The following is a 12,525-nucleotide window of genomic DNA, read 5'->3' on the forward strand; positions in this document are numbered from 1 at the left end:
CAATAGGTAACCCTTAGTAACTTCCCTAACAACATCCATCAGCCAAAACACTTTTTAACAAAGACAGTAGGTTTGTATTCCTTACAGAAACAGGTATTACTTTGAAATCATCAAGTGATCTAGAGGCATTCTTTTTCATGCAGAGAGAGAGATCAATACACACATCTGCTTGGTTTGAATGCAGCTCTCCATATGAAAGCGTAACTAAACACACTGCTAAAAAGCAGCTTCTAGCTCAAAACGAAAGTAAAAAGCAGAGCAGAGCCCAGTTGCACCTACACAATGACATCGCTGCTGCTATTGAATAAAACACACTTTTCTTAAAGGGACTCTCATATGACAAGGGTCTTGGAACTTCATGGTGTATAGTTTCTATTTGGTATACTGCGGGGGGTGGGGGTGAAGAAAGAAGTAATAGTCCAGTCATTGTGTGAACAATTAATAAATAATATTTGTGAACGTAAAAAGCACACGCAGGACAAAAGGATTATAATGAACTACCACACCTCAGTACACCTTGGCTATACAGAGAGGGCATTTCATGGAACTGGCCCTTTTCCCCTAACTATCTACGTTGACTGAACACTGAGACACCGCTTTGTTCCGAAAAAACATCCAATATTATTAACTGCCTGACCTAAATCCAGCAATGTATAACCACGCACAGTTAAGTTGTACTTAATTCCCTGCCTTGTTTTCTTTGATCCCAATTTCACTTTTAATCGATTTCTACAATTCTTAAATCGATCCGTTTGGATTCTCTGTATGTCTACATTTGGACAAAAACAACTTCAGTTTCAGTGAAGGCATAATTTGTCAATAATGATGGGAAGACTATTTCTGAAACTGGTTGAGGCTGTAATACAGCTTCCACTGTCTGACTGTGTTCATTTTCCCAGCGATTGTACTACGCTATATAATTTTTCCTTTGATGTTCCCCACCCTGGGGAAACGGCTGTTAGCATGGGCCAGAAAATTTCCTGATCCGTCCACTTCGAGATGACCTCTTCACTATGCCACTGTATTCCGATAGTCAAGTAGGTAAACGATTGCTTTTCGCACTGCTATGCTAATTCGCATCACAACACTTCATTGGGCAGCTGTAATTAACTCCCTGTCTTAATTTCTTTGATACCAATTTCACTTTTAATCTATGTCTACAATTCTTAACTTGATCCCTTTGGAGATTCTATGTGTCATCCTCCCCACTTGACTTCCCATTTCTCTTTATGTTATGTGGAAACGTAGCAATAAAATATTCACTTCCACCTTCAAATTCATTAGTATACATGGTGAATATGTGTGGACCCAGCACGGATCGCTGTGGTTCTCCATTGTTACAGATTGTCATCCTGATATTGTCGTTCATATCCTAATTTTCTGTCTTCGATTAGGTAACGAGTGCTCTAACCATGCTAATCTTCTCCTTGAACACCTTCAGTAGACTTTTGCGTGGTGATGTGTTTTTGTTGGAAATCCATGTATTTTGCCTTTATTTATCCTGCTCGGTTGCACCTTAAACAATTGTAATACATTTATCAGGCACGATTTCCACTTCAAGAAGCTTGATTATGTTATGTGTTTCTAAATGCCCTGATCTGCATCCTAACGGCTTTCAGATGCTTCACTAATGAGTCTCATCACATCACAAGGTCGGAAATCAGGATGACTGTTGATGATTGCTTCTGTTCAGCACCATTCCCAACTTCTGAACTTCTGAAACATATACATTTTCGAGAAGACCAGGAACAATATCCAGGGTCCGGCTGAAATTTGGAAAGGAACATTCGTGCCCCATAAGTGCCAGGTCATGAACACAACCACCAGCAAATAATTAAACCATGGACGTTTGGGATTGAATGGAATTTTTATCGCTGAATTGCACACAATAACCATCTTCGGCGTGACGATTGAGCATGAGATTAATTGGGCTAACTGTATAACTAGAATGACTACAAAAGAACATTAGAGGTTTTAAATCCTGAGAGAATCCCAAACCTCCTTAATCGCCAATGCTTGCCAAACTGCTACAAGTGGTAAGTCAGTAATGTGGTGAAACAATCTTCGCCTACCTGGATTGCTGCAGCTCTTTTCAACAATTAATAATCTTGCCACTATCCAGGATACGAATCCACTTTATCGGTGCCTCTTCCACAAAAGTTAATTCCCTCCCACACTGACAAAGAATAACAGCAGTATTCACCCTTAGTAAGATGTACTGAAAGAAGAATCTCTTGGAAACACTTTGCATTGGGAAGGGCAATACCGTAGAGGAGGACAAAGACCGCAGGTACATGTAAGGTGACCAAGTGGAATTTATATTCCAAGCACCCCAAATCCTGTCTTGAATATATGTATATATATATGTATATATTGCGCACACACGATTGGGTCTGTAATAATGAAAGAAGGTTGTTCACCACCACCATTGCTTTTGGTAATGGCATTGGAAAATGAATACTCGTCAAGTCAGCGATGCCTACATCACGTAAAGCAATTGCAGCATGAAAACGTAACACATGTGCAACGTGAAATTCACAACGCTCTCAATTATGGCTACAACATACTGAATGACTTCTGAATCGTCAAAACTATTTTATCATGAGCAACATGACGGTAACATACTAGAGGAACAGATACATGGATACATTTGCAATGTTCAATGGATCCAAGAAGACTGTAGAAGGAAGGGAGGGCAGGAGAAACAGTCTAATACTGCCTTTATGCGTCGCTTCGTGATATTTGCCAACCATCCTTCGCCATCTCGCACAACGTGTGACGACAAAAGTGTAAACTTTAGTTTATTTGGCTTAATTAGGTTTCCAAAATTCGAATGATATTTCGGACTTAATTACATTTGTTGTTCGTTTGCATTACATTATCAGACATCTACCTTGGGAATTATTCTCATCCAAAACATTGCTGCTAGTTCCACTGAACTTTAATGCTGAGTACTTCGCATTTGCCAGAACTGGATTTATTGGGTATGTTTATTTCATGCTTCGTAAATGCCAATTCGATCTACAACACATTCCGAGTCCTGCCTTCAGAAAGCATACATAATCATAACTGAAATTAGTGAAGATTTGAACGATTTCTAACTCTGAACATAATATGTTATTTAAGGTAAGTCGATTTTTTACCAATGCAAAATCAGGTTTGAATTATCCCGGCCCCCAGCCGCGTTTTTTCCCGCCGTGCGTAGTTCTTTGACAGCGGATTGTATCCACCCCATGATTATCAATGGGATTTTTCATTAAAGTCACTCCTCGCCGCCGAGACACACACAGGCTGAGGTGTGCTGGGAAAATGGATTCCCAACTGTATGGCTTTTAGTCTACAAATGAAACATGGGGGAAGGGCAGGTAATAAATGTTTAAGTACGTGTATTAAATCACGTCCTCCACACTGCAACATTTTTTTTAATTTTAGGAAATCTGCAACCTGGCTGAAAAAAACTTCACAAGTGATGCAACCGAAATGATTTTCGATATTGTGCTGGAAAGCGGAGCGAAAGGAGGAAGAACGATGTGGAACATATTTACAAAAATGCAGACTAGCATACGAGAACTGAAAAATATATTATCTGAAATAGGCGATAAAGGTGACTATCAAGTGTGCTTATCAAAGGGATCTTTCGGTGGTTTGCTGGCGGCGGGATTCTCTACGCAGGCGCCGACGCCGGAAGGGTTCTTGGCGGCGTGGTGGCGGCAGTACTGAATTCCGTCGCCAGCAAACGCTGCGGCCTAATACTCGGCCACCGCTAGCAGCAGTAGCAGGGGGGCAATCTCGACCAATATACATTTAAATATTAGGAACAATATATTGCCTGATATTGTACTAAAATGTGCGGGCATGTGTGTTAACAGGTTCCAAATTCCAAGCGGAATCGATGTGGAACAGATTTTCTCCAGAAGTAGTAAATCGTATTCATGGTAAGTTTCCAAAGTAATTTGCTTCATGTCGTCTTCCGGTCAGCAGTTAAACTTTATAATAGTCTTGGTCATTGCTTGATAGTTCGCAAGTGCATAAATTCTCCACCTTGTGAAACCACAAAAGCGATCCGCGATCGAGCGGAGGATCGGGCGTCCGGCCAAAACCTACGCCCGGCGCTGATTCCTGGCTGACAGCGATAAGGAGGTTTGCGCCGACATGCAAAAGCGGCATTTACATGGATTTAGATGTGATTAGCGGGTTGGACGCAGTATGCTCCACTCTTCTGAGATATTCTGGACGTCTCCTTCGAGTGAATTGCGACCAGTATGAATAATGCTGTGGAAGCGCATCGAGGCAAAAATAAACACACTGAAAACCATTGAAAACTGTCGGGCGTGCTGGGGATGGCTCAGAAGCGATTAATGACTTAGTGTGGATTTGAGGCTTCCCCCTCGGTATCGATGGTGGCCTGCCTCAGGCCGCCATTGCTATAGTCCGTCAGTTAGATACACCCCTTTGGTGCTACATACAGGCTCTTGGCTCCTCAAAATGCTGATTGCTACCTGTGTCCTTCAAATTCTCAGATGGTCTCTGGTCATCTGGGTGCCCACGCCCACCGACTCTCTAGATTTCTTCATTCCCCAGTATTCTCATCAAGAGCCAAGCTCCATCAGTATCCCAGCAGTTGTTCGCACTCCTCAGGAGTGCTGCTTAATTGCAGAGGACGCAGGTCAGCACAGCCCATCCAGACCAGAGGATACCTGCGCCCCATCCTTTCCATCTCACCATGGTTTTTGCCCCTCTCAGGGAAGTGACCAGACCAGTTGCCCCCAGCCCTCCGCAATACCAGATGTATCGTCCTGGTGAGAATGGCTGAACAGACTTCCCCAACCGACATCTCCAACGCAGCTTAAAGGATGGCAGACTTCACCCTGCTGCCCACCCAGTGGAAGAGGGTGTCGCTCCGCTCCTGACTGTCATGGAGTTCTGGGTCCAACTTGGACTTCAGATCTCATTGGGCCGGGCTTCTCTGAGGCATCTTGCTGTCTGCAGTGTGTACTACTAGTGGAGCTTACACACAGCTCCGGCTGTAAGGCATTTTGACGCTAACCTTCCCTCGCTGGGCTAGGAATTGCTCAGTATTCGCGCGAGCAACGTGTTGGCCTATTTGCATGCCCTGCATTACTTCACAGGTAGCGCCCCCAATGGGAACGTGAACCACATGAAATTCAGTCCTGGCCTTAACACGTGGTGACTAGGGGTTTCACAGTAATTTCATTGCAGTGCAATTGCACAGTGGTTAGTAGACTTGCTTCCAAGTTCCAGGGTCGCAGGTTCGATTCCCAGCTTGGGTCGCTGTCTGTGCGGAGTCTCCATGTTCTCTCCATGTCTGTTTGGGTTTCCTCCGGGGGAGAAAAATCCGGGGGCTTTCAAAGATAGATAGGTTAGGTGGGGTTATGGAGATAGGGTGTGAGTGAGCCTTCTAGGTGGGATGTTTTATCAGAGGGTTTGTGCAGACTCAATGGGCCGAATGGCCTCCTTCTCCACTGTAGAACTTCCATGTCTAATAAATTAAATACATCACAGATTATCATAGAATTTACAGTGCAGAAGGAGGCCATTCGGCCCATCGAGTCTTCACCGGGTCTTGGAAAGAGCACCCTACCCAAGGACAACACTTACACCCTATCCCCACAACCCAGTAACCCCACCCAACACTAAGGGCAATTTTGGACACTAAGGGCAATTTATCATGGCCAATCCACCTAACCTGCACATCTTTGGACTGTGGGAGGAAACCGGAGCACCCGGAGGAAACCCACGCACACACGGGGAGGATGTGAAGACTCCGCACAGACAGTGACCCAAGCCGGAATCGAACCTGGGATCCTGGAGCTGTGAAGCAGTTGTGCTATCCACAATGCTACCGTGCTGCCCCTCAATGGAGATATTAATGATTGTCGGACCTTTTGTGGAAACGTACTAAAATACAAAAACATTTGCAAGAATGAAAGACTTCGAAATATGAGAGCAGAACAAGAGATCATGGACGGGATGCCCCGGATCCGCGTGGCATGTTTCGCGGCGGCACGCAGTTCGCTGGCAGGGAATTTATATTTTTCCAGTGCGTGTCAATTGGATTTCCGACTGTAATCGCTCCAATGCGCCAGGAAATCCGCGGGTAAGGATGCGCTCCCAGCGGAAAAAATGAGTCGCAAATACCGAGATCTCCGGCCCATGCACCTCATGTTTGGCGCGTTGCTGAGGAACACGCGTCTTGGGAGGGGTAAATCCAGTCCACTAATTTTCTTATCGTCCAGATGAATATTTGGCGATGAGCAAAAGGTTATAATACAAATTTGAAACTTGCTTTAGTTTCGATAGGTATGTCCTCCTTTATTTTAAAACTTCCCTGCAAACTGCATGGAGTCCGGAATGAACCTTCCAGGAATTCAGTTACATTTGTCAAATGTAGTAGCAATGAAGTAATATTTTCTTCTAAATTCGAAGCAAAAAGTGCAACAGGACCGGGGAGTGATTCATAGAACATTAACATTCAAGGATTACTTTTTTTCATTTAGAATTAATTTTAAATTCAATAGAGTGATCTATTGGCACCTGCATCAGGTTCCTTGTGTTAAACATATATTTTTCTCCCCTAAGAGGCAGAATTCAAGCACAAAGAACATATTCTTGGACAGACCAAGCGGCTGGCCGCCATTATAAATGGAAGAAAAGGATATCATGGAACTTATCTCCTGGATGATAATTTTACCAACATAATCATTGCTGCCTCACCGCGTGAGCGGTCACTTGTCGAATATGAAGCGCAGGCCCAAGGGAGAATGCGTGTCGAGATACAACAAGAAAACATTCAGAAACTTAAGCTTTTTCAACTCGATGAGCTTTTCTCAAGCACTTGCTGCAAAGAAAGGCCGACTGAGACAACAGTGATAATTGGCGCTGCAGGGATTGGAAAAAGTACCCTCATACAGAAGATGATCCGTGAGTGGGCGAGAATGAAAATCTACAAACAGTTTGCATTTGTTTTCCATTTTAAGTTTCTAGAATTAAATTTAATAACAGTCAGAACAAATCTCACGAACTTAATTTCGGATTCCTACCCTTACTTGGCAAATGTATTGCAGCATCTATGGCAGGAACCAGCGAAGTTATTGTTTGTAATTGATGATTTTGACCGAGTTGAACAAGCAATCCAGTTCACTGATGATAAGAATAGCAACGAAGAGCAAAAGGATTATTTAGATCCCGAGTGCTATTGTGAAGTGTCAGAGATCGTGCGTTGCCTTGTCCAAGGACAGTTACTAGCAGGCTGTTCAGTATTGATAACAACTCGGCCCTGGCAGCTGGAGTTACTTGAAAAAACAAACAAAAAACGAACTGTCGAAATCCTGGGATTTGGTGTTGAACAAATTGATCAATATTTTCGCCAATGTTATGAGGATAAACAGTTTGCAGCAGAGGTAACCGAGTATATTAAGCGCAACGAACCATTGTACACCATGTGTTATAATCCTCTGTATTGCTCAGTTCTCTTTTTATTGTTTGCGTCATACCTGCCACAAGCCACAGAACGGAGACCTTTTGCCGAGATAACCAATACAAAGGCCGTCTGCGCTTATGTGACCAGCCTTTTAGCGAGAAACGGCAGTGATCGGGGAAACGCTACCCCTACCTTGCTGAAAATCGGTGAGATGGCCTTCCAGGGAATTTGTAATCAAAAATTTGTTTTTATGAGACCACAATTAAATCAGCATGAACTCAACTTTCCCAATATTACCTCAGCCTTTATGATGGAGATTCGCGACAGAGATAGAAATAGAAATGTGTGCATGTTCACCCATTCCATTTTGCAACACTTCGCCTCTGCATTTGTTAAATCTAAAATGACACAAGGGAATGAACTTATACGATTGCTCAGTGAATGGAACTTGTGCAGGGATGGTAGATTTACGAAAGCTTCCTGTTTCCTTGTTGGCCTCTCATCACTAAACTCAACGGATCAATTTGAGGGCAAAATGTTCAAATTTAGCACTGAGGCATCAAAGTACGTAACAGACTGGCTCAAAGAAAATGTCAAAACATATGTTCAGAATTTGGAGGACGGGAACAGTCAAAGAAAGCTTCTAAACATATTACATTACATTTTTGAACTCGGCGATTCAGGTTTGATGACGGCCGCATTAACGCCGATAAGCAGAGTAAAATTCAGAAATTGCCATCTTACATCTACTGACTGTTTCGTTTTGTCAGCTGCAATGATGAACGCTGAGCGGATTGAAGAGCTGGATCTCAGTGCTTGCACCATCCAAGCTGAGGGTATCCATCAGCTGAAACGCTTACTATCCAAATGTAAAATTTTCAGGTAATTCGCCGTAATTGAATGTGTTCTGTAGACCCCCAAACAGACACGGAGAGATAGAAAAGCATTTATTTAGACATATCTCAGAGAACTGTCAAAATTATGTGGTAGCGGGGGAGAATTTCGGTGATAACCAACATAACGCGGCAAAATTAAAGATAGTTTTGAAAAAGGAAAATCGCTTATTGTCACAAGTACGCTTCAAATGAAGTTACTGTGAAAAACCCTTAGTCGCCACATTCCGGCGCCTGTTCGGGGAGGCTGGTATGGGAAATGAACCGTGCTGTTGGCCTGCCTTGGTCTGCTTTAAAATCAAGCAATTTAGCCCAGTGTGCTAAACCAACCCCTGGACAAAAGGACAAATTAGGCTTCTATATTGGGAAGAGACCGATTTTAATAGGAGAAGTTCGAATCTGGCCAATGTGGGCTGGAAACAGCGACTTGTAAGAAGATGTGGACCAGTGCGGCGGGGTCATTCAAAAAGGAAACAGTGATGACACAAAACCAACATAGTCCCTTAAAGGTAAAAGCTGGAAGGTTGAGTTCAGCCAAATCTGGATGTCAAAGCATATACAGGACTGTGTAAGGGCAAAATAATGCTTTTCACAGAGTCATTGTGCGGGAGGTGTTGGGGCGGTGGAAGGTAAAAACAATGGATGTCGAAGAAATGCATAAAACCTGTCTGGGATACTTTGAAAAAAATTGATGGGTGGCGTTGGCGGACAAACTAAATGGACATCCCAAAGTCGTTTTATATGTAGATTAAGTTAGGCCGGTGAAGAGGGAAATAGGAGGGCCCATTGTGGACACATGTTGCAACTGTGTGTGGAAGCGAAAGGCGGAGGTTCAGTTTTAAAGGTGCATTTTGTATTTGTTTCACTGTGCAGCAAAAAGAGGAATAATATAAACCATACAGCAGAAACCAGGTCCTGGTTTAGCACAGTAAGCTAAAAAGCTGGCTTGTAATGCAGAATAAGGCCAGCAGTGCGGGTTCAAGTCCCGTACCGGCCTCCTCGAACAGGCGCCGGAATGTGGCGACGAGGGGCTTTTCGCAGTCACTTCATTGAAGCCTAATTGTGACAATAAGCGTTTATATATAACTGAAGATCTGACCAATGCGGTCGAGGTGTTATTAGAGTGTTTAGAGGGTTTCAAAGTGGAGAGATCCGCTTGCCCAAATTATATCTAATCCGGGCTGTTGTGTGGGGCAAGGGAAATGGTTCCACGGGAGTTGACGCAAATTTTCGAAACGTGCCTTGCCACAGCAATGGTACCAGAGGAATGACCGACAGCTATTGTGGTGCAATTATTCAGGAAGGGAAGCAGGAAAAACAGATAATTACAGGACAGTGAGTCATGAATCACCTGATGACGAATGCTAATGATTCGAAACAAACCTGTTGGACTTTAACCTGATGTTGTAAGACTTCTTACTGTGCCCACCCCTGTCCCACGTCTGCATCTCCACATCAAAATCATGAACGACATAAATAGTGTTGATAGGAAGAGACAATGTAGTGAGGTTGGTAACCAGGGTGGGGGAGGGCATCATTTTAAAATAGTGGGCGGGAAATTCATTTGGAATTTGATGAATCTATTTTCTACCAGACGAAGATGGGAATTTGGAACTCACTGAGTGAAAGGCTGGTTCTCACAACAATTAAACAACATTTAGATCAGCAATTGAAATGCCCTTGCATACAAGGCTACGGGCCAAGTTCTGGAAAATGGTAGTAGAATAGATAGGTGCCTGAAGGCCAGAGGCGACACGATGAGACAAAAGGCGCCTTTCTTTGTCGTAAAACTATATGGCTGTATGACTACAGCCAATAACAGAATGTGGAGGAGGTGGTGTAGTGGTTATACCACAACTGCCGAAACGCTAGAGACACAGTGTAATTGGTTCTGGGCCCCGAATACGATCCAAACGGAATAAAAGCCATGAAACCACCATTTATGTTTAGAAAATGAAACCATCTGCTTTGCTGATGTCTTTAAAAGAATGACAACTACCAATGTGTGTGAACGAGCCTACGTGTGACTCCAGACCCACAGCAAATTGGTTTACTCTTACGCTCCATGAAATTGCCTCCCAAGCCAATCACCTCTGGTAAAGTATGTATATGCAGTAAATGCTGCCCCAAATCCAATGGAAGAACAGACACACTAATTTTGACAATATGTGGGTTGATAATGGTTTACGTGAATCTGAATGTATCGCCTCTATGGAACCAATTCAGGAACCTATTCTGCTATAAAACTCGCTACTCCACAAAATCGAAAAGTTAGAAACAAAAGCATCAAATTGCTCCGGTAGAACGTGAACTTGCTATAATTGATGTTTCGGTATGATCACTTTGGACGTTGAAAACATAATTTCAGAATCAAGCGCATTTTGCGTCACCTGGTTGTCTGCACGAGCAAGTGATTTATATTCTGGTGGGAATAATTGCAAACAGACGGATTTTTGCCCAGGTTAGATGACAGGAAAAACAAATTATGATATTTTTGTCTGCTTGTCAGGGACAAAATCTTACTGTAGTGTTGTTCAAAATCAGTTACTCAGCCAAACATTTCATTTTCTTCATCAACGACCATTCCTGCAATATGAGGTATAGTTAGGTTTCTCAGCAGATGATTACACAATGCTCAGTAGCACATGCTGCTTCTCTGAGACTGAGTAAATCTGAAATCAAATCAGATTGATCTAAATACGTGCAATCCATATGAGATTGCTTGATATGTGGCAAGTAAATATTCAGTCAGACAACTGGCAAAAGGTTGTCCTCCTTAAATACGGTTCAACTAATGTTCTGCATTTTAATTTTCAACATAATGCCCGGACGAAATTCCACACTAGCATAACGTGAAAGTAGATTTGACCCGAAACTTAACATGGACGGAGAGATACATGAATTTATATAATAGCACGTCTGAGGCAGGGAGCTTTATTGACGTGTGACGGAACTTCTGCCTCTATGTATTGTGCCTGAGTGACATTACATAACATCACACAATAACAACATCAAACCCAGCACACAGTATCAACTGACACGTCATCCATCACATTAAGCATTCATCGATGGAGTGGTATCAGTATGCACCAAGTACATTTTTGCACTCATGCTGCTGAGCAATAGTTTATTTTGTTTTCAAAAATGTCTCCCAAATCACACAAACCTTCAAACAAGACGTAGACTAGACCTTGGAGCACCAGGGCACGGCAAAATTCCGTCTAGACCACTAGCCATTCTCACCTGGGACCACGTGTGCTACCTTCAATAATGCCAGTCAGCATTTTGGAGACCTCCTTCTTAGCATGCTAATATAGTGAAGTGATGGCATAGGTATTGTCATTGTACTAGTAATCCAGGATAATCTTCTCAGGACCTGGGTTTGAATCCCACCATAGCGTATAATGACATTTTCATTTGGCGGCATGGTGACACACTGTTTAGTACTGCTGCCTCACAGCATCAGAGACCGGGTTCAATTCTGGCATAGGGACTCTCTGTGCGAAGTTGGGACTTTCTCCCCGTGTCTGCGTGGCTTTCCTCCGGAGGCTCAGAATTGCCCCCACAGTCCAAAGACGGGCAGGTGAGGAGGATTGGCCATGTTACATTGTCCCTTAGGGGCCAGGGATGATCAGGTTACCTGAGTGTACATGGGAGGGCAGGGGTGCCTTGGCAGGGTGCTCATTCAGAATCTCGGTGCAGAATCTATGGGCTGAATGGCCTCCTGCTGCACGGTTGGGATTCTATGATTCTATGAATATCGCTGTATGTGTACCTGTATCAGATGACTTTCAGTGTTCAAAGACGAATACCCGTTACCTTATTTTCAAGGGAAATTAGAGAAATGTATAGGCAACAGATGTGGGTTCTGCTAGGGACGTAGAAAACCCATGAAGATTTATATATAAATGACATATATATATATATATATATGCGTAATATATATATGTGTGTGAGCGTGTGTCTATATATATATATATTTAATAATATTGATGATTATTTTCTGGCCAATGAAAGGTATTAATGTTCAGACTCAATTATAACAAATTGGGAGATTCGGATTTGAATTGGATATCCTGAGGAAAAGGGATTGCAAAATACAACGTTCGGAGTGAGTAACAAATATTTGCAAATCACTATCTAGGAGGCTGTTAAATATGAAATTACTGATGATCATAGAATATCAATTTT

The 12,525-nt window shown here is 42.9% G+C and overlaps 1 protein-coding gene across 1 annotated transcript in view; it reads left to right on the top strand.

Moving 5' to 3' along the window:
• Positions 1-12,525, top strand: part of LOC140410177 (uncharacterized) — a 198,762-nt gene that overhangs the window by 174,206 nt on the left and 12,031 nt on the right. The window contains exons 15-17 of the mRNA XM_072498160.1: positions 3,433-3,604; positions 3,870-3,935; positions 6,601-8,323. Of these exons, the coding sequence (XP_072354261.1) occupies positions 3,433-3,604; positions 3,870-3,935; positions 6,601-8,323 (1,961 nt within the window). The remainder of the gene's footprint in view (positions 1-3,432; positions 3,605-3,869; positions 3,936-6,600; positions 8,324-12,525) is intronic.

Source organism: Scyliorhinus torazame, chromosome 4, assembly GCF_047496885.1.
Source record: "Scyliorhinus torazame isolate Kashiwa2021f chromosome 4, sScyTor2.1, whole genome shotgun sequence".
Lineage (NCBI taxonomy): Eukaryota > Metazoa > Chordata > Chondrichthyes > Carcharhiniformes > Scyliorhinidae > Scyliorhinus > Scyliorhinus torazame.